The sequence below is a fragment of the Mustela putorius genome, unplaced genomic scaffold, assembly GCF_011764305.1.
Source record: "Mustela putorius furo isolate JIRA1106 unplaced genomic scaffold, ASM1176430v1.1 tig00537227_pilon_pilon_pilon, whole genome shotgun sequence".
Classification (NCBI taxonomy): domain Eukaryota; kingdom Metazoa; phylum Chordata; class Mammalia; order Carnivora; family Mustelidae; genus Mustela; species Mustela putorius.
Window position 1 is genome coordinate 20,484,630 of NW_025422368.1, and position 22,871 is coordinate 20,507,500.

Sequence of the window (22,871 nt, forward strand, 5' to 3'; positions counted from 1 at the left end):
GGCCTAGAATTTTGAGACACTAAAAGTAAACTGGGGATTATGTTTCTTCCTTCAAAAATTTACCACAAATTTAATTCTTTGTTACAAAGCAACAGCCAATCTTTTCAGGGTTTTGTTTGTTTGTTTGTTTTTTCCCTTCAGCAATTGGTGTTAGACTATCAGTATTATAATTTGGATTCGACTTTATTTTATTTTATTTTTTAAAGATTTTATTTATTTATTTGACAGACAGAGATCACAGGTAGACAGAGTGGCGGGCAGAGAGAGAGGAGGAAGCAGGCTCCCTGCTGAGCAGAGAGCCCGATGCGGGACTCGATCCCAGGACCCTGGGATCATGACCCAAGCCGAAGGCAGAGGCTTTAACCCACTGAGCCACCCAAGTGCCCCTAAACTTTAATTTAATGGAAATATTGTTGTTCTCAACTGGTGCTCCACTTGAAGAATCTAAAAATCATTAGTTGTCCTGCCTTTAAAAATTCTGCCCAATGAAAGGGATTCTACTATACCATAAGCTTTAAAAGGGCAGAATCCTGTCTACTCTACTCGCTACCATTCTGTCTCCAGAACATAGTACATGGGAAGACAGCACTATTTGTTAAATGAACTAAAAATATAATGAATTAAAAACTAACTTAATCTAAATGTACAACTAAAGCTTTTTTCAGTGACATTTTTTTTTTTTAAATTAACATATAATGTATTATTTGTTTCCGCAGTACAGGTCTGGGATTCATCAGTCTTCCATAATACCCAGGGCTCATTACAACATATACCCTCCCTAGTGTCCATCACTCTTATTGAACAAAAGAGAAAAGGCAGATTCCCTCATCAAAGGTATTAGTGGCATCATTCCAGTTCATTAAAGGAGTATTTGTTGGGTTAGCCAACTTATAAACATCTATGGTCTTTTTCATTAAGAACAAATTTAATCAAACTTTGATAAAATTTAACTACCTACCCTTTACTGCTACATAATACCCTGAGAGGTTAGAGTCAATTAAAATTATATAAGGAATACCATATTTATTACATGATGGAATAAAGTAACTGATATTCTACCTTACCCTGCCAATACTACACATATTCTTATCTTACAGATTTCTATAATTATTTTGGAAAAAAAAAAAAACAGTGGTTTTTGGTTTTTTGCTTCAAAGATCTTAAAAAGAGGCCTTCAGCCTGGATTTCAATATATCTACTATAGGAAGCTTTCAGTTATAAGGCAACTGACATAATAATGAAATGGAACATTGACAAGTAGCTATGATCTTTACCATTGTTATCCTATGGCTGATGCTTTGCTTCTGAGATACTATAAACAAGATGTGTGCATTATCACTTTCGTAGTGAAAGAAGGGTTGTTCATGTTCCTTTTTTTTTTTTTTACTCTATACTATTTCTTATTATGAATATTTACCTTTTTTTAAAAATTTTATTTATTTATTTTACAGAGAGAGATCACAAGTAGACAGAGAAGCAGGCAGAGAGAGAGAGGGAAGCAGGCTCCCTGCTGAGCAGAGAGCCTGATGCAGGACTCGATCCCAGGACCCTGAGATCATGACCTGAAGCGAAGGCAGTGGCTTAACCCACTGAGCCATCCAGGCACCCTATGAATATTTACCTTTAATGGAAATTATAATTTTACAAACTTTCCCAAGATTATTCCATCCACCTCCTTGGATAGTGTATTTAAAATGTAAAAAAAAGGGCACCTGGGTGGCTCAGCGGGTTAAAGCCTCTGCCTTCAGCCCAGGTCATGATCCCAGGGTCCTGGGATCGAGCCCCGCATCAGGCTCTCTGCTCAGTGCAGAGCCTGCTTCTCTCTCTCTCTCTCTCTCTCTCTCTCTCCTGCCTGCCTCTCTGCCTACTTGTGTTCTCTGTCAAATAAATAAATAAAATCTTTAAAAAAATAAAATAAAATGTAAAAAAAAAACAGTTGTTGGGTGTTTCGTTGTTGTTTTGTTTTGTTTTGTTTTTTTAAGATTTTATTTATTTATTTGACAGAGAGAGACACAGCAATAGGGGAAACACAAGCAGGGGGAGTGGGAGAGGGAGAAGCAGGCTCCCCGCCGAGCAGGGAGGCTGATGTGGGACTCGATCCCAGGACCCTGGGATCATGAACTGAGTCGAAGACAAACGCTTAACAGACCAAGCAATTCAGGTGCCACCTGGGTTTTTTTGTTGTTGTTTAAATCACATTAACTTTGCCACATTTACAGACTTTAATGTAGTCAATAATAATCTTCTCAAAACAAGGCATTTTTATGGTCATCCTTTCATCGAGTAAAACTGGGTCCCAAACTTTGGGCCAATGGTAAATGAGTAGTATGCAAGGGAAAGGTAAATATATATATAAGCAAACAATACAAAACAGTGTGTGTGTGCTAAGGGACAGATCTAAGCACAGAACAGCATATCCTGACTGGATCTCAGAGGGCACTGCCTCCAGCTGTGTTGGGTCTGGAAATGTTTTCAAGTTTTAAAGGATTTTAGAGATCATCCATTCCAACTTTACTGAGGAGAGACTGCCAAGCACCATGCAAAGAGCACAGGCTTTGAAGACAGGCAGGATTAGGTTCACATCTTGACTCTGTCACAACTCAAGTATGTGGTTTTGGATAATTAATCTCTCCTCTCTCTCTCCCCCTCTGTCTCCACGTCTTACTATGTAAACTGGGAATAAAATGTCTCTGTCCCAGTAATTTTGTAAGGAAAATGCTTACAAGGTGCCTGTACGTAAACGGGCATGTAATCAATAATAATCTGTAACTGTTTTTTAAATGAGCAGAGGAGGCAATAAACGAAAAAAGAGTTAAACTGATTTCCACAAGTCCTTGGAAGAATTGCGGCAACATGACACTAGTTTTGCTTTTTTTTGTTTTGTTTAGTTTTGTTTTATTACATCATGCTTCCCTAGGAAGAACAATGGAGTTTAAAAGAAGAGAGAGTTTCAGGTTAATTCCATCATCTAATAATTTGCACAATATAAGTTTTGGAGTCCATATCTACAAGAAAAAAAAATTATGGTTTTAAAATTATTTCAATTTTAGAATCTTCACATCCCTTGCACAAATGAATACTTATTAAATGAATGAACGTATTTTTAACCGAGAAAAAAATGTTGAGGAAGGCATATTTTCATTTTCACATACAGAATCAGATTTAATATGTAACAGCATCTGTTTAAAACATGCATTATTGGGGCTCCTGCCTGGCTCAGTTTGTTAAGCATCTGACTCTTGGTTTTGACTCAGGTCCTGATCTCACCAGTCATGCAATGAGCCCTTCGTTGGGCTCTGCTCAGTGGGGAATCTGCTTGAAGAACCTTTCTCTTTGCCCCTTTCCCTATTTGCTCTCTCTTTCTCTACAATAAAATAAATAAATCTTTTAAAAATTTAAAAATAAAAAATAAAACATGCATCATTAAGTACCTTCTTTGAAAGGTATGTAAAACTTCTTAATTCGTGGACTAGATCATCAATACAAAAATCAATGAGAGCCCGTGTCTGACCATTCTCTTTCCATCACTTACTATGTTTATACACTGGCATAAAGCCTCTGGCATTCTGGGATAGAGCAAGTCACTGATGGGCAGAAAAGAGAAAGCCACTATTTTGCTTTTACAGACCTTGCCAAACTTACTTTAAAAACCTTATATGCTGTGTGGACTGGTAGTCTTTCTCCGGTTCTCAAGAAGTATTTTATTTTATTTTTTTTTTTAAGTGAACACATTACTCATAAGCAACCACAGAGGAACTATAAAACAAGCTTAGTAGATTAAAAACATTAAGCATTCACTTTATTTAGAAGTAAATGACTGTATGTTATGAACCTTCCTCACGGCTGACTCTTATAATGAACAAATTTCAGATGCAACAGTTCCCTCCAAAAGTAATCAACATTTCCAACCCCTTTACAAAAATGTGCAAACATATTTTTTAGGTTAAGGTGCAAATGAAATAAGTTACAAAGTTATTATTAGCAAAACCTGTGATTCTTAAATAGTTTTCTTGATCTTAAAAGAAAGGATTTAAAACAGCTTTCAAAGTGTTACAAACCCTTACATACCTAACCTGGGAGTTTAGTTTCCATGTTTCAAATTTAAAAATTCTAAGGATCCCTCACTAGATTTATTACCTGGGACCCGATTCTTATTCCAAGCCTGCTTGTTTACAAATTCTCTAATGTTATTTAAACAGGATTATCTCTTTCAAGCCACATACTGAATTCATATATATCTCTTTTATCTCAAAATGTTATGTCACCTACCAGAGGATCTACTTTAACCCACATGTTGAATCTAAAAGCATGTATTTATCCTGAGTTCTAAGAGGCCAAAGTGTCACCGAATAGGTTATCTCCTCGAATCTGTTACTGGCATTCTAGAGCGGTCCAGTGTTTGCCTTTATGTTCCATCTTCTAGAAAGAACAAAATGATAGCTTTTAAAAAAGCCAATTTTTTATTATACCAATTGCAGCTGGCATTTTTCTGAATACCGGATATAGCTTTCCTGGCCTAAATCGATGCCTTCTGAGCATGGTGAGAAAGGGGCTTCCGGGGATACCAGTGGGAAAGAAACCAGGCTCTGAAGAATTCTTTCCATAAGGCAGGTGGGGAAACTGATCTGGCCTCACCTGAGGGACCTAGGGAGGAAAGCTTTTCTAACTTCACCAAGATAGAATTATTTGAGAGAATTCTGCATGCAGATTTTTGGGTCATAATTCTACAAAAAAAAAAAAAATTTAAGTCCATAAACTACAAACTCTGCAATGACTTTATTGAAAGGCAAATGATCTGTTTAGATGAATCAAAGCTGCCACGGGTCCCCAGATACTGTGCTCAGGTGAGATGCCAAGGCAATGACCTTCAGTGTAATGGAACTTCATGCGAACTAAAACAACGTGTGACAGTCCCGGTTGCCAACGGGAGGGCAGGCATGGTTTTGTCCCCTTCTCAGGAGCTATGAGGCTCTAAGAGGTATTTCTTCACCTCTCACACAACCCTTACTCAGTGCTTCTGCTATAGGTAACAACAAAACATTTTGTAAGCGGACCAGTCGCACAAGATAGCTGACTGGTGAAGAAGAAAGAAATAATTTCTTCAGGCAGCTCATCAGTGGATACACATGTATTGATGGCTGACCAAACTTTTCAGCCAAACGGTTTCATTTTGCAAAACTGGATCTGGTGTCTTTTTTGGATGTTCTTTAGAGGGTTGTCTCAAATGTAACTTTAAAACCTAATTACTTCACATTTCCAAAGTACCTGACCATAAAATGGCATAAATTCTAACAGGTGAAATAATCTAACATGAAAAATAAATTTATGCTCTCAGAAGTGGATGACCTTTACTAACCCACATTGTTTCTTGAAAAATGAGATTAACTTTAAGTGGCTATGACAACTATTTATGGAGAGCTAAAATATCCAAACCAAATGCTATTTATCTCCCTTATTTTTAAAAGTTTATCATTTTAACTTTTTAAACAGTAATAGCAAGAAACCCTTCTTTGAACTTTGCCAAACTGCAGTATTAACTGTTGTCCAAATGCCCTGAAAGTTACTCACATGCAACAACTTGAAGCTAGTGCTTGGGAAGGTGCTCTGCCCTCACTTGTCTACAGGTTTAGATATTCAAGAATGGACGTGCTTATACTTGTGCACATGCACGCGCGCGCGCGCGCGCGCACACACACACACACACACACACAGTCATTCACTCACACATTTTCTGGAACTAATTAAAAGTTAAATCAAAACTGACCAGGGTAAAACTGACCAGAGGAGAAAAGTTTCAATTGACAAGACCTGGTAAATACTGTGAAGGCTGTACATGTCATAACATATGCAAAGAGTCTAGTAAATATATTATTCTCAATTATCATTCATCATCTAATAGTTGAATAAGTTCGTATTTCCAGGTTTAAAAAAAAAATCACACTTATCTTTCCCTATCTCAACTCAAAACAGTTGAGCACATACAGGTGACTTACACCTTTATTCGCTTCATATTTGGAAAAAAAAAAAAAAAGGGCTGCAAAACAGCTAAACCATTGTTCTCACATAACTTCTGAGGTGGTATGAAAACCACATTCCTGGGCATGGCATAATCATAGTGGCTGACCCCCCAAGAACCATTAAGTCAAATTCATTTACCCCCAGAGGGCTACACACTATTGTATCCTTTCCACTTTCTCGCCACCTATGAACAATGGAGAGTAATTGCTACTGTCACGGGCAGTCAGTAGGAAAAGTAAGCCAGCGCTGTTTTCCCAGTTTTCTGCCAAACCTATCCAAGCACCTAATAACCATGCCCCCAACAGAAGAAAGATCCACAGTTGCTTTTTAAATGCATCAGAAAACAGCCTTCTGAACAGAACCAGAGGACAATAACCAAACTTGTGCTCTGAACGTGAAGCTTAAAAAACTCAAAATTAAAGACGGGACTTCTTTTGACCGTACTGCAGCTTCCTGAACTAACCCCACAGGCAAGCCTGAAAGGAGAGCGGAGCTGCTTTCCTCCAAGCTTATCATCACTGCTGGGGCTGCTTTTAAGTCTGACTTGTGAAGAAAACGAGGGAGGGAAAAATGTTTGTCCTCCAATGGAACGAGATCACAAGGCTTGGAACAGGCGGTCTTCTCTGCTCTACTCTCAGTTATCACCTAGGTCAGAGGAGAATAAAGACTATTGGAGAGAACACATCTTGTATCTCGGGTGCAAATGGGTTAAAAAATCCAACATAATAATATAAAGTATCTGCTGCCTCGGAAGAGAAATTTCTCTGTTCTGTTTAAACTTGGTCTTCAAGCTCTTTAAGGCATATAAAGTACTATCTGTTTGAATTTGATTCCATTATAGATTTTGGTTACTGAATGGGTTCATTAGCACCATTCATTCTCTCACCACTAAGGCAAACTTCATAATAACCTGAATATATGCAAACTTCAAACAGAATGGATGAAAAGTGAAAGGCTCAGTCCAGCATTTTCTGGAAGTTTCCAAACGCTGGGATGCTAGTGTCCTGCCTTTCGGCAGGAAGCTCCAGTATAGTAGAGCCATAATAAGAAAGACAATCGCCTTTTTCATCAGGAGAACACGTGCCCATACATACATATGCAAAAAAGTTATTTATACACATATTTCTACATGTATATTAATATAAATCTGGTGATATTTTAAATATATTCAGCTTCTACCAAAAAATATAGAGTAATATATAACTAAATATTTTAATATTGATGAATAAGTATTTTTTTCTCAAAATCAATCCTTTAGAACTCAGAATCAAGCATGCTATTGGCAACAAATAGAAAACTATAGACTGCCTACTACGCTTTGAGAAAACACACTAAAATGAACTAAAATGACCATTTATCTCTATTTTTTATATGAGAACTTAAACTCTCTCTCACTGTAATTAGTAAAAGTTTATTAAGATATGAATATTCAGTATGACAAAGTCCACATAGACTTTTCCTCTTAGTTGTATGTAGTGTTGAATTCAAATAAAACAAAACCAAAAATGTTGCTCTCGTTAGTAAAAAACAATGTTTTATGAAGCTTTCTCCATTCATCATTTCTAGTTTTAAAGGTAGATTATGTACTTTCACACTTCTAATATGTAAAATGCATAAAATCATCTCATAATGGGCAGTTTTTAACCCTGATAGAAATACATTCTTACTTAACAAGGTAAATCATTTAAATTTTTTTTTAAATGATGAAAACCAAAGCCTTTTGAAGATACAATGGGGATGATTCTATTAAACTGACATTCCATTTGTCTAATAAGGCACAAACAAAGAGAAAACAAGAACCCTGATAGATCCACTTTCAAGCTAGAAAAAAGAAACACCAAAGACAGAGAATGCATGGAGCAAGAGGGGGATGCGGCGGGGAGGGAGCACTGTATCACCGTTATATTTCAAAACATAATCTTCATTTTTGTACATTTCACATCCAAATAATTTCAGATACATTACCTTTTATTTCACCAAAGTTCCCTGATCCCATTGCAAGAAGTTTGTCTTTCCAGTCCTTTGAGAGTAGCTTTTCAATACTGGGGGTTTCTAAGTAAAGGGGAAAAAAAAATGTAAGCAAATCAACATGACTATCTTTATAATGCAGCTCATTAAAAGTCTATCTGCTAAAAATAAGGCCATCCCTATCCGGGCCCCAGTTCATAATGACTTCATCAACAAACTGATAACAGGGGGGGAAAAAATGTGTTTTGTCACCTGCTGTTTCAAAATCATTAGCTTTTTCCTCTTGCGGAACAAAGCCGTACTAATTCTTTATGACAATGGGTACATATAAACCTGCAGTTCATTGTTTTTCAATTTGGTGAACAAATTCCTGCTATAATAGATGCTTGTCAATTTCAGGGTGTTAGTGTGCAGTCAAAAAATAATTATGTTGATAAAATGCAGAGCAAAAAAAAAAGGCAAAGAATTAGCTCTTAAATCTGCTACATGTAATTATATCCCTCTGTGTGTTTACAATTACATCCACTTTATAATATGTGTTTAACATCGTATGGTGGTAAGCACACTGTGGAAAGATTTGCCAGTACCGTGAACACTAAAAAAAAAAAAAAAAGAAGAAGTTGGTATTAAAGAAGCTTTACAAAGATTGCAAAATCTAGAAAAATGAGTAATGCCTTTAATGGAAACCTATTATTTGCTTATTTCAGATTTGTCTCACATTCTTTTAAAATGCCCAGTACTGAGACAAGGCACATATATTTTAAAGAGCAAGGTTATGCTTTAGTCTGATATTTGTTTCTATACATCACATGGTTTTTGACCTCTTCTTTTGTGTTGAATTTAATGTATAAGTAAACATAAATGCTAATAAAACTCCCAAACATTAAACTCAATTCCAAACAATATAATTGTATATTCTTGTCAGCGTTTAGATGGGTACACAATTACAATGGCTTTCAATCCCACGATTAGCACTGCATTCAGTGAGAAAATGGAGTGTACTAAAAGATAAGTGTCCCAGTATGCTCCATCTAAATAACAATACCCACACTTATTATCTGGATCTAAGACATACCCTGCCATTCTCCACATTGGTGTTTATGTGTATTTGTGTTTGTTCCGACATTTGTTTACCCCCTACTAGGAGCATAAAGGGAGTACATGTTAACTTATCAAAGGGACCGTCTGGCCTAGAGACCATAAGATTATTAGAAACTGGTTCATTTTCCCCACAGTGAAATGCATTTTAAGGCATCATCATCATCTTTGGCTAATGCTATCTACTTCTCAGTCCTCCATCTCACAGCCATTGGCTGTCAGAGTCACAAAGCCCATGTGGAGTTTTCAACAAAGTGGAGGTGAAATTTCCTTGGAAAAACGATGACAATATGGATTTTTTTTTCAGATGTCAAAAACTTCTGGAAAATAAAATGGTGAAGGGCTCTGAGTGGTTAGTGCTTCACATAGTCTGCAGTCTATACATATGGTGCATCCACACACACACACAAACACACACCACTACCACAATTACTGTGTACACATTTACTATGCAATTTACTAAGGAATGTGTAAGATGGTTTTTTTTTTTTTCCCTTTGTTACGAGGTATCTCCATTTCTTATATTTTAAGGAAGACAGATCTTAAGAAGTTACTTTTTCTTAAAATCTCTCTTTCTGTACCATAGTGGTTTTAAAAATGGTAATGACAACTCTGAGAAATAAAACGGCTTAAATCTCTTACTGTAATCAATATTTCTGTTCATTGAGGCCTTAAAAGTAACTTTAAAACACTTCTACACGGATTTCCAATGTTTCTACATTCTCAGTAAACGCTTCATGAGCGAAATCATTTTTTAAACCTTATCAGAGTAGGTCAAACAAACACCACTGTTTCTTTTTTCCAGCACTCCACAAAAATTCTTGAGTAGCCTGTAAACAGGGCACAGCCAATACGGTATTTGCAATAGAGTACTGTCAGTCATTAAAAGCTAACAAACCTTTGCAAAGCAGGAATGCAGCAATAGAAATCCATTGTGCACTAACAATGGGCCCCTGAACCTCCCGGCACCAAAAGCAGACCATTTTACTTTTAAGGCTATTGTCTGCAAAGTCCATGACAAAGCTTTTCCCCTGCAGCTAGACAAAATATTCACTGTAGTGTGCTCATAAAGAAACAGAAGTCTTCTGTCTAAGTTGCAGAGTTAAAGTAACAGCCGCCAGAATTCCGAAACCTGCAGAACATTCCTGGCCTCTTTATTAACTTACATAAAGATAGAAGGCTCCATCCAATACAGAGCCACTTTTTTTCTTCTTTTTCAAGTACCTGACTTGTACTACAGAAAAATCAAATAATTTGGAAGATGTAACCCAGGGATGTCATGTCTGTGGATGAAGAAAGACACTAATATTTGCAACTTGGATGAGGTATATGTTTTAAATGCAGATTCAAGAAACATTTATTGAGCAGCCTATGTGCCAGGAACTGTGTTAGATGCTTTTTCCTGTCGGTAGTCTCTCATTTAACATAACGGATACCTGAAGATTCAGATTGTGTTACTACATCCACCACACAAGTTAAGAACAAAAGCAGAAAAAAAAAAAAGGGACTTGTCTGAGGTCTTACAAAATGTAATGAGCAGAGCTAACTTTTTGAAGTAAGATTTTGTCTTTTGTTTTATTTTGCCTACAAATTCCAAACTCTCTTGTCAACAATGAAATGATAATGATAGCTACTATTTTGAGGGCTAAGTGCTAAGCAGTGTACCAGGTCCTTTACATGTGGTATCTCAAACTTCTCATAATAATCTTCTGAATTAGGTATTGGTGCATTTGTTTACCACTTAAGAAACCAAAGCTTAGGGAAATATCTAATTCAGAAGATTATTTTGAGAAGTTGCTCATAGGGAGCTAAGTTCAACCTAGTGGATCCCAAAGTCAGGGGGACCAAAAGCATATCATTTCACCCACTTCACCTCTTTATCTGAACTACTATAAAATAAAGAGCTTGAAGGGAATCCACATGCAGTATTCCTCCAAAGGCTACTGTCTCCATTGGTCTTTCATGAAGAGGCGGTTAAGAAATGATTTCACCAAGGATGCTAATGAAGACGGTTAACGATGAGGTCACAAACGTCATAATGAACACAGGGGATGCACAGTACCAATGACTGAATTTCTCTGAAAATATAAATGACAAGAACTGTAAAAGACCAAATGGCAAAATCCCAATATTTATAATACACCTGTTCATTAAATGTGTGAATGTGATAAGAGTGAAATTTGACACAATTATGTAAGTGTTGCTTCAGTGTTTATGGACTAAAAAAGATAGTAGTTATCTGTTAAATATTCCATTTTCTAAAAGGAGATTTTTTTTTTTTAATACTTGTAGAATTGTATTTTATACTGTGAGTAGGTATAGTATGTTTGTGGACATACTTATTTTCCAGAAGTTCAAATTCTGGATTATCCATCATTTTCACATTAAGATGTGCCACAGTTTTATTAAGCACCTTTAAAGATTTTCCTGAGACCAACATTGAAGTATTGCAACTACCGTCAAAATGAAAACTAGTGTTCCCTATATTAAAATAAGAGTGAGACATAATAGTACCTCTTATTAGTTGCATAGTATTTCAGTTTATATAATGCTGTCAGATACAACAGGATTGTCAATGGTATGCATTGTTATTACACCCATTTTGCAGATGAGAAAACTAAGGCGCAGAAAGATGCTCTTCCCAGCATCACCTAGCTAGAGAATAGAACAGAGGGAATACAAAGCAAGGGCATTTTAATTCAGGGATCTCTTCCTTTAAGGGAAAGATATATGTGTGTACATATTTAAAAATTTTTTTTTAAAAATGGTAAGAAATAAGCTATAAGATAAATTAGAGGGTGATGACAGATATCCTAATCAGTCAATCCATTAATATTAAGATGACTCTAATTGGATTACTTTTGTCTCTTTATGCTATCAGGACCCTTTTGATATGTTTGTGTGATTTTCCTTCCTCACCCTTGCCTCTTTTGCTCACATATGTTTCTTCACATCAATGCCTATGGCAATCCCCACCAGTGAATGGCCCCCCCAACTGTGCCAGCCATTGTTACAACAGCATCCTGCCTCTTTAGGGCCTGTTCATTCCCTATAACTCTCGCTCCTTTTCCCCTCAGTGCCAAACACTCTTAAGACTGACTCCCTCATCTGGAACAATGAGATCTAGAGAATCATGCCAACATATTGTAATTCTCCAACAAGCTGCCAGTGCCAAGAATTAAACCACATTCGCTCCAGTGCGGTAGCTTTACACACAAGCTCAGGGTTTTGCTTTGTGTTTATGTAGGTTTTCTCCCTTAATCTCCCTTGAGCTGCAGTGGCAGAGCTCATTGAAAAATCGAACAAGGAAAAAATATGTATGTGTAATAATTTGACTTTTTAAACAAAGTCCCCGGAGTTAGTTCTTACCAAATCTACCACTGTTTAAACTTGAATTTTGTAGTTTAACCTAAACTGTGTTATTCCTGACACGTGATAGGGTGTACGTTTAGGGATGGGAGTTGTGTTTTGGGAGGAACAACAGTATGTCTAAACTTCAAACTACAGCAATACCTCTTCAAAGTCAAGAAGTAAAAGCATATGTCAATTATTCACATCATAGAATCAGAATTTTATTCTTGTAGGGATCTTTAGATATCATTTAGATAAGCATTTCATCAAAGTAAATAAAAGACACTGGACATAAATGGAACACAAATCATTTGGTTACTTAAAACCAAAACAAACAAAATAAGCATTCCATTGTCATGTTAGTCTAATTACATTCCACAAATTTACATTTCACTTCTACAAGATTTAGAACTGTTTATGGGCTAAGAGAACATCAATCATTAAGTGAATTATGGATTATATAGTGTTATTTAAATATCTGACCAAGGAAATCAGTGTTGGGAGATGACTGTTTTGCTCAGTACAATTTGGGTTATAGTCTAGAACAAATTCTTCATTTTATGGACTGAAATTGTAAACTAAGGTTAAAATATGCCCAAGATCATAAATCTAATTAATGATGAAGGCAGGACCTGAAGCCTAATTCCTAGCTCAGTGTTCTTTTCAATATGCCACACACAGTAACAAGTTCTTTTAACAGTCAAACTTTTAAAAAATGAAATGTTAGTCCAGTTTTATTCGCCTCATCTAGTTTTAAACAATTATTACATGAGAGTAGATCTGGGCAACTCATCTCTGTTTGAATTGGGTGTTGTTAACTCAGTATTCTCCCTTTGCAAGCTTTCACTTGATGACCAACATAAAGCTGAAAAATAAACCAAGTTAGAACACTTGGCCAAATACATTTTTCTTCAAAAAGCAATTACAATTCAATGCGTTGCCATTTAATTATTCAATTACCGATAGGAAGATTGTTTTTGAGGGGGAAGATTGGGCTACATCTAGAAATCATATATCTGTAACAGTTTAATTCATGTTGACGATATGCACAGGCCTAGGCAACATTTTGGGGCAAATACTAAACAATGTAATGTTAGTAATATAAAACTTTTATATATCTGAAAAGTTATTTGTCCACCCACCAAAGACCACTGGGCTTTGTAACATTCCCATTTGCCAAGCACTACAGCTAGTCTGCCACAGAAAATGTCAGCTTCTTCTAGGAAACATTAAAAAATAATACATACCACAACACACAAGAGGAACACATCTGAAATTCCAAAGCATTAGAATTTCAATAAGCCTCATTTTTATATGTAATTATCCTAAAGTGAATTAAGCTCTACAAATACTTTATTTTTAGTGGTGCCAAAATACTTGTTTGTTTCCACTTGAAAGTTAATAAGAGCTTGTTAACAGAAAGGGGAAAAAAAAAATTTGGCCTGCTGACTCAAGTTTTAAAATGTTTAATGTGCAATCAATTTTTGGAATATTGCAATATTTAAATCAACAGTTACAAACTTAAATTTTCTTACTGCACAAGCTGAAACTATTAACACACCTGTCCAGTTATATTGAATCTTATACCATATTTTAAAGGAATATTTTTTCACCACGATTAAACATGTCATAATCAATATGATAGAATTGCTACATCTCAATAACTTTGGGTATATTCCTCACAAGATGGCTCTATATTCTCTACATTAAAAAAATCATTAAAAGAGAGACTTAGGAGACTATATGATTTTATTTACTCTATCACTCAGAAAATTAAGTATACTTTGACGCAACACTATGTTTTATCTTAGTTTCAAAATTTAGATCCCAGCAAAAAATAACATTAACTAATTTAGAGGCAGCATTTTATTTTTTTTTATTTTATTTTTTTTAAAAGATTTTATTTATTTATTTGACAGAGATCACATGTAGGCTGAGAGAGAGTGAGAGAGGGAAGCAGGCTCCCCGCTGAGCAGAGAGCCCGATGTGGGACTCGATCCCAGGACCCTGAGATCACGACCTGAGCCTAAGGCAGCGGCCCAACCCACCGAGCCACCCAGGCGCCCCTAGAGGCCAGCAGTTTAAAAAAGAGCTGCAAAGAGGTATTCCTCATGCACAAAATCTCACTAATGTTGTGATGCTGAACATTAAAAAAGCCTCAAAAAAAAAAAAAACCTCAATATCATACAACATGACTCCATCACTCACTAGTTTTGTAACCTTTGGCAAGTAGTTTAACCTCGCTATGCTTCAAATGACTCCTCTGTAAATGGGAATAACTGCACTTACCACATAGGATTGTCAAAATAACTAAATGAGATAATTTATGTAAAGCTCTTAAAACACCACTGGGCACACAGTAACACTTAAAAATGTTACTAGCATTACAACTGCAACTTAATATATGACCACCCGAAAGAACTGCTCCAAAAAGCAAATGAAATATATATACATATACTTAATTTTGCACATCACTAAAACAACCCAGAATTCAAAAACCTCACCAAAGGATGATAGTTCTGTCTCTACGTTTTTATGGTAATGACCCATAACCCTTAGTTTCACTGATTATCTACCATCCCTATGAATTTTTGAATTGGTTCAGCCAATAAAGATGATACAGAATAAGGCATAGTATCATGAGGGAAAAGGGATATTGTTACTTCTGTGAGGTTCATGTATGAACTGTCCCAAAACAGCACAGACATACAAAAATACTCAACTAATCTTTGCCTGATTTTTTTTTTTTTTTGGACAGGTTGTCTTTCTAACTTTCCATAGGTCCTATTACATCCTCAAAAATGGCTAAAGCTTTTAAGCCAGTGCTGTTGACAAGTGAAAGGGAAGGACAAATAGCTTTGTAGTGCTCTTTTCCCAGGGTCACTCAACCAGCAGTAACAGTTATTATTTTTATTTATTAGCACTGTAGCCCTGTCCTCTATCATGGCTAACTCACCCCAACCCCCATGACAGCAAAAGCATTTTAACTTTTAATAAAAATGAGAGAGTGCCATACTCCTGTGTAAGGCTCTTTCAGCAAAGTGCACAGCTAATGAATATTGTCCATTTGTATCCAAATAATTTATGATGTCAGCAAAGTGTGGGTGGGGAAACATGAATTGTAGTCATTCATTACAATAGGAGGGGTGACAGTGGAGGGTAGGAGGAAGCCAGGGGCTACTACCAAGGCAAGAGGGGTAGAATAGAAAAGCAAAAGTAATGTGATAGAAAGAAATTTGAGAGGAAGATGTTCCTGATTGTATGTATCAGTAATAGTCAACTTAAAAAGTTAAAGCATTCCCCCACCCAAAATTTTTCCTGGCTACATATTTCTATTTTATTCCCCAAATAACCAACTTTCTTAGATGCCTATTACAACAAAACTTACTCTTCATAAGTTTTTTTTAAATTTTTTATTTATTTTACTCTCCATAAATTTTATATGAAATACTATTTTCTCAATTGTGGATATGTGAGATAGAGAAAGAAAGAAAAATAGAAGACAAACTGTAAGAAATAAGTCATTACAAAAGGTATATGAGAATGAGAGACATATTTAAAGCAAAGTCTTAGTTTCACAAGATAAATTTACAAACAGGAGTTTAAGATAGCTTAAACATATCGTAGTTTAGTAAAGATAAAAATGCATGGCTTTAAGCAAATTATATATGCCTACTGATATATTTAAGAAAAGAATTACCTAAATATGTGTTTGAATTATAAATGAAGCAATTATCCTACTATAAAAGATTGTATTCACGTAATCATCCATTTAATTAGATATCTAAGACCATGATGAGAATGAAAATTAATGATTGTATTTGTACAATTTTGTTGTTGTTGTTGTTAAAAATTGTGGAAGTGGGCGATAGGAATGATAAAGGAGATACAAAAAAGCATAGAAATAGAAAACCACTTAACATACATTAGAATAAGAATTCCAATACTTTAAAAATATGACAGAATGTTTTACCACTGGAAGTGAGAATTAAAGCGCATACAGCCTGATGCTAACCCACTACACATCCTGAATCTTCCCTATCACAACATATGTGAAAACAAATCGCAATCTCGGCTTGCCAGATGCCTGAAAAGATATGAACAATAAAAACTGACATGATTCATATAATAAATCAGAGATTGTGATATGCAGGTAGTTGAACAGTTGAGCTGAAAAGCTACTTACAATTCAAATTATATTTTTATGTTCTAATACATTGCACCGGATTTTAAAATTAAGAAAAATATCCCCTGATTTGCTTAAAATCATATATCTAAATTTGCACATATCCTTCTCCACCGAAGTAGTCCATCTGCCTTAACAACTTGTTATATTTGGTCTCTCGTAACCTTTCATGGATTTTGGATCGCGTCATTTTTAGAGTAATTTTAGATTAGAAAATACAATACTTTTATTTCCAAAATGGCATTTAATGTTCACAAGCTTAGACACTAATCAACAACAAAAGCTACAGTCTTGCATTAGCTATGATATGGCTTGACCCCATCCCCCTCACCACCCCCGAATGCAGAAGAGCCAAACATCAACCTGTAAGAGTCCCCTTTAAGAAACATTTTCGTTTAAGGAAGAACAAGTGGGGGAGAAAAAGGACAAAAAGGAAGCAAACAAAAAAGATACAAGTCTGGATAAATAGATAAAGGGAAAAGCATAGTTTATTTTTCATTTTTCCTGTATCACCGGAGACTTGGCGCTCTCAATGTCAAAAGTCAGTGGGTATAAAAGTGGGCTTAGAGAATCTATTGGTATATTCTTTTAATTTCTTAACTGAAGGAATGTACAAAATGATTACCTTTGCTTTTAGCAGCATAATGTACTATTACAGCTATCAGACTACTTTTAAAAAATCGGATACTGCCCTTTCCATTATTTTGCATAGTTCACACACGTGGATACACACAGAAGATCAGGAGGCATTATACTCTATTCATTTATTCATTTACTTAACAATCATCTATTAAGCTACTACTCTGGCACAGTGATAGGCACTAAGACGTGGCCTCCACACTTCAAAAAATTCACTATCTCCTGGGATGGATGGATAGACTAACAGTGACCAGACTCAAATTGCTATGGTGTCACTGCGTTTCTCTTTTGTTGTTTCATTTACTGAAGTAAAAACAAGGAGACCATGCCTTATTTTAATTATTAAGCTAATGAATGGCAAATAAAATGTGCTGAGAGACTTTTTCCTAAACGCTACTTTTGTAGTATTACCATAAAGAGTTCAAATATAGTCTGATTATCAATCAAACCAGCTATAAAAAAAAAGTCTACTAAGCAATACTTTCCAAAAATACGGCCAATTTCTCATCTTGTCTGTAATTAGGAAAATAATATGAATTAAGTCACACTATCAATATAAAGTTAAATTAAAAGATAAGTTTATGAGTAAGCATAGTAGAATGGATTAATTCAACAAAGAATAGATACTGTATATTTTTGCAGGCATGGGGATATTAGCAGGAGCAAAACAGAAGTGGACCCTATCCCCTTAAAGTTCATAGTCATTGGGAAACTTCTTTAAATGGAAAAATTCCAGGCTATTCGAGAGTCTGGCTTTTTCTGCTCTGGTTGAATCCCAGGAATCTGCACTCTCCTAACACCACTTTCCTAATACCTGAGGTAATCTTTTTTTTTTTAAAGATTTTATTTATTTATTTGACAGAGATCACAAGTAGGCATAGAGGCACAGAGGCAGGCAGAGAGAGAGAGGAGGAAGCAGGCTCCCTGCCAAGCAGAGAGCCCGATGCGGGACTCAATCCCAGGACCCTGAGATCATGACCCGAGCCGAAGGCAGCGGCTTAACCCACTGAGCCACCCAGGCGCCCCAACCTGAGGTAATTTTTTGATGAGAAAACCAATTTGGGGTATAACAATATGGATAAAGACATTCTATTACATTTTCAGAAACTTGAAAACTTTTTTCAAGTGGTTAAGATATGAAGTAGAATACATTGAATTCTTCTTACGAAAAGGTAAAAGAATTTTACTAAAAGTGTCATTTGAGTAATAATTTTAACATCAGCAACAAAAAAAAATTCAAATACATTCCAATAGTTTTCTATTTCACAACTCAATGAGATACAGTAATTCAAAGGGGAAAAAAGGTCACAGTAAAATGCAATAATGAAATACCAGGAGCTAATATATGCTTTATTTATTAAAAAGAGGGAAAATAGGGGCACCTGGCTGGCTCAGTGGGTTAAGCCTCTGCCTTCGGCTCAGGTCATGATCTCAGGGTCCTGGGACTGAGCTCCGCATCAGGCTCTCTGCTCAGCGGAGAACCCGCTTCCTCCTCCTTTCTCTCTCTCTCTACCTGCCTCTCTGCCTACTTGTGATCTTTGTCAAATAATTAAATAAAATCTTAAAGGGGGGGATAAGGAATTATTATTACTGGAGTATTGGGAACAAAAATTTTGTTTAAAAATCTTAAGGGATCATTAATCATGTGACCACATGCATATTCATGTATGTATATCCTTTAAATAATGTACTACACACATAATAAGAGAGGTACCTATGTTTATGCAAGCAGCGAAGAAAAAAGAGAAGCTCCTAAGATGTCAGCTAAATGACAAGGGCATCCTCTTTTCATGGTTGAGAACTAAGGTTCAGAGAAGAACAGTAGAATAACATTGCAAGCAATATGGTAAACCAGAGAAGAATGAGTGGGATAGTACCCCGATTATTCATTTAAGGGAATGGGAGGACAACAAATTATTAATACTAGAAAGGATGTTAATGGTAGAAAGGAAAATAATCTCTACCTTGAATATAATTAATAGGAATTTCTATAGCACAGAAGCACTGCTGTTTATTTTTCTACATTCTTTTTTCTAAAGATTTTATTTATTTATTTGTCAGAGAAAGAGAGAGCCAAGCAGGGGGAGCAGCAGAGGGAGAGGGAGAAGCAGACTCCCCACTGAGCAAGGAGCCTATGTGGGGCTTCATCCCAGGACCCAGGGATCTCAACCTGAGCTGAAGACAGCCACTTAAGCCACTGAGCCACCCAGGCACCCTTTTCAGTATATTAAAAACAACAATCTATAGCATCTATAGAATCATGTCTCAAATCTAATAACTGAGAGGAAAACATTTAGGACAGAGAAATATCTAGGGAGAGAGAATAGAATAGAAAAGAGAGATCTATTGAATACCCCCTTCTTTCTCTTACACTTAGCCTTCCTGAAGTAATCATTGAACAACTTAACTCCCATGTATGTAATAAACAAGAGACAGAAATATATATCCCTTAAATCTTTCTCTTTCACATACACATATATTTAATATCAAATTTATGATATTAAATTATCTTGTAGATATCTCATCAGAAATGTACCCGAAGAGAAACAGTGGGGGTGGGAAGGACTCACGGGCTATGATGTGTATCCCATGTTTTCCTAATGATCCACTGATTTAATAGAATAAAATTAAGAGATGGAGGGGGAAAAAACTTATTTACAACAGCCTCGGGATTTTAGTGAAGTACAATGAAATGGCAGCAATTAAAAAATTAAGATATAGGTCAATATTTCATCCCAAAGGATGGATGAATCCAGTAAAGTGACCACCCAATTTTCTGACCTGAGGGTCAGAGAGCAAGTTTTTACAAAACTGGGAATGGTCTTTCAAAAGCCACCGAAGTCTGTGTTGCTCAGGTCAGAAATTCAAAAGTGTTCATATCTCTGGGAATTTTCTCTGAGGGACATGAAAACTCCAGGAAGCTGCTATCTCAGTTTTCACAAAAAGGTCCAGAGTGTGTTTAAGTCCTACAGGATCCCTGTTACAGGACATCAGATCTCCCATCCAAAGTGAACACCAGAATGAATCCTGAAGATGGTTACAAAAAGCCTTCACTGCCCTCAACTATTCGGAGAAATCTTGTAATTCCTCTGGGAAGATTCACATAAAACATTGTGAACAATGATGACAAATTAGAAACACATATTTAATCATTTTTATGAATTAAAAGTGATTCAATAATAGTAGTTGAGATCTTCAGTTGAATTATAAGCATAATAAATAAATCATTCCAAGTATTGTAGTTGTCTATAATCCTATTTGCTGAAGGCAAATAATTTACTACAAGAAATTGTGTAAACTAAACTTGTGTTTGCAGTAAATTTGTAACAATCAAAACTGATCTTTATTATTTCAAACAGGTTAATGTTAAAAGGTGCATTATATGTACTTAACATTTATGCTCATGAAATTAAAAAATATATATATATATATAGTGTTCCATTTCTAAAGAGAGAAAGAAAAAACATCATTGTTCCATGGCAGCTACCAAAGAATGAAAAATTACTTTGATGAGGGGATTAAATTCTTTATAAGAATATTTCCAAAATTTTTAAATTACATTAAAGTAGATACATAATCTAACAGGTTTCCCAATTATACAGTAGGTGTCGATTTATTATTCCGGTCCAGAGTTCAAGATGTAAAACCTGGGTTATTTATTTCTCTCTTTTCTTCTCAGCAAATTGTGCAGATTATAGCGCAGCACCCTCAAAATTATAAAGCAGCAAAGCCAAATCTCAAAACATGTGAAGAGTTCCGTGCCAAACGGAACTGTGTAAAAACTAAAACCCAACACCTTTAAAAAGCTTGATTTGAGCTTAATCGAAACTCTTGTTTTCATACATATTTCAGCCTTTCTGTGTATTTTTCTCTTTTTCTCTTTTTTTCTTTTCCTTTTTTTTTTTTTTTTTTTTTTTTTTTTTGTCGTGACACATTAAGTGCCTAAAAAATAATGATCAGTGAGGTTTCACAGCATGGAGGGGAAAAATAATAGGGAAGAAAAAAGTTTATTCCACACTATTTGAATTACATTTAGGTAGTTCTCAATGGGGCCACTACCAAATCCTTTAAGCCCACCAGCCTCTTACCTACATTAAATTAATGAGGCATCTCAGCCATTCATTCTTCACCGGCAGCTCTAGACTCTCCAGTTGGACACCTACAATTTACTAAATTACAAACAGTGACCTAGGGGAGACATCTGTTTGTTATATACAATATTGCATTATAATCTAAACGAAAAGAATATTTGGAGATTAAGATGATAAGATATATGTTGAATTACATTCTCTGGGGTTAATAGGGGCCGGTCTATGATTCTGTGATCTCTTTTCCCATACAAGTTCCTATTTTCCCATCAGGAAGCAAAGGCCTCCACAGATCAACATTATGAAATACAAAACTTATGAACAACCCAAGACTAAGAGGTCTCTATTATGCCATGATACTCACTACTGCCATACAATACTTTTATTAAGCCTCAAATACATTAAGCTTGATTATAATCAAATTTTTTATAATACCACCTTCTTACTAATGCTCATAACACTCGGCTCCCAGGGATGTACTTATAATGAGATGGCCAGGTGTATTTTCCATTAAATGCCTCTGTTGGAGTTTCTATAGTGCTTTTTCTCATATATTTCAAGTTAAATGCTCCTCTATTTTTATGTTTGCTTCACAATAGCCAGTCCCTTTTCAGTGATTAATTTTCTATTCAAAAACAATTTGCTTCTTTTTCCTTTGTCCTGTCATGGTTTCAGAACAACGTCTTTCCTTTTCCCTCGTCCACTGCAGAAACCTCCCCTCCTCCACCTCTCCCTCCACCACTACCTTCTAGACTCCAACTTCTTTTTAGTGACATATAGTCCCAAATATTTAGGTGCTCCCCCCCTCCCAGCAGGAGCCTACTCAATTAACAAAAACAAAGCCCTGAATGATCAAGGCTCTAACCAAGCCAAGAAGTACTGTGGCCATTTATATTATATGACCTCAGCAGTCTCTTGATTGAATTGCAACCCAGCATTAAATCAAACACTATGTGTTGTGTGTGTGATTTTATAAATGCTGGGTGTGTGGGGTGGAATCAGAGAGGTGAGAGGGGTGGCAAAGTGATTATAAATACTCTCAGAAAAAAAAAAATCGCAATTTAGAATGTATTTTTTTCCTTTTTTTTGTTTTTAACGTGCTCTTTACTTTGTTTTGGAACTAAGATACACTTTGTGAACTGCTCTGAACTAGTCTTCCACGGCATGTTTAAACAACAGAAATAATGGAAGCATAATTGATTGCAGCTGGGAACTGTCACCCTATCAGCAAGCAGCACCTAACTGGCAAATACTGCAAGCTTGTTACAGATTCCTTTATGAATTGGGCAGTGTACGAAGACTGGGCATTCTTTATACCACACACTCAAATCAAAATCTTCACTGATTTATTTCTCAAATTTTACTAGACTAGCAACAGTGAGTGGTGAGTCTGTTGGCTTCTCTCCAGTGTGTTTGGGCAGAGAAGGTAGTAGGGTCTTTGTTTTCATAAAGTTAAACTCGTAACAGGTTTATAAACATGCTATATCTTTCAGTCATGGGGGAGATATTCAGTAAAAACAAAC

General features: G+C 35.8%; 1 protein-coding gene across 10 annotated transcripts in view; it reads right to left on the minus strand.

Moving 5' to 3' along the window:
• Positions 1 to 22,871, minus strand: part of SOX5 (SRY-box transcription factor 5) — a 994,837-nt gene that overhangs the window by 219,794 nt on the left and 752,172 nt on the right. For all 10 annotated transcript variants that reach the window (XM_013047547.2, XM_013047548.2, XM_045072864.1 and 7 more), the window contains one exon: positions 7,984 to 8,070. In XM_013047547.2, the coding sequence (XP_012903001.1) occupies positions 7,984 to 8,070 (87 nt within the window). The remainder of the gene's footprint in view (positions 1 to 7,983; positions 8,071 to 22,871) is intronic.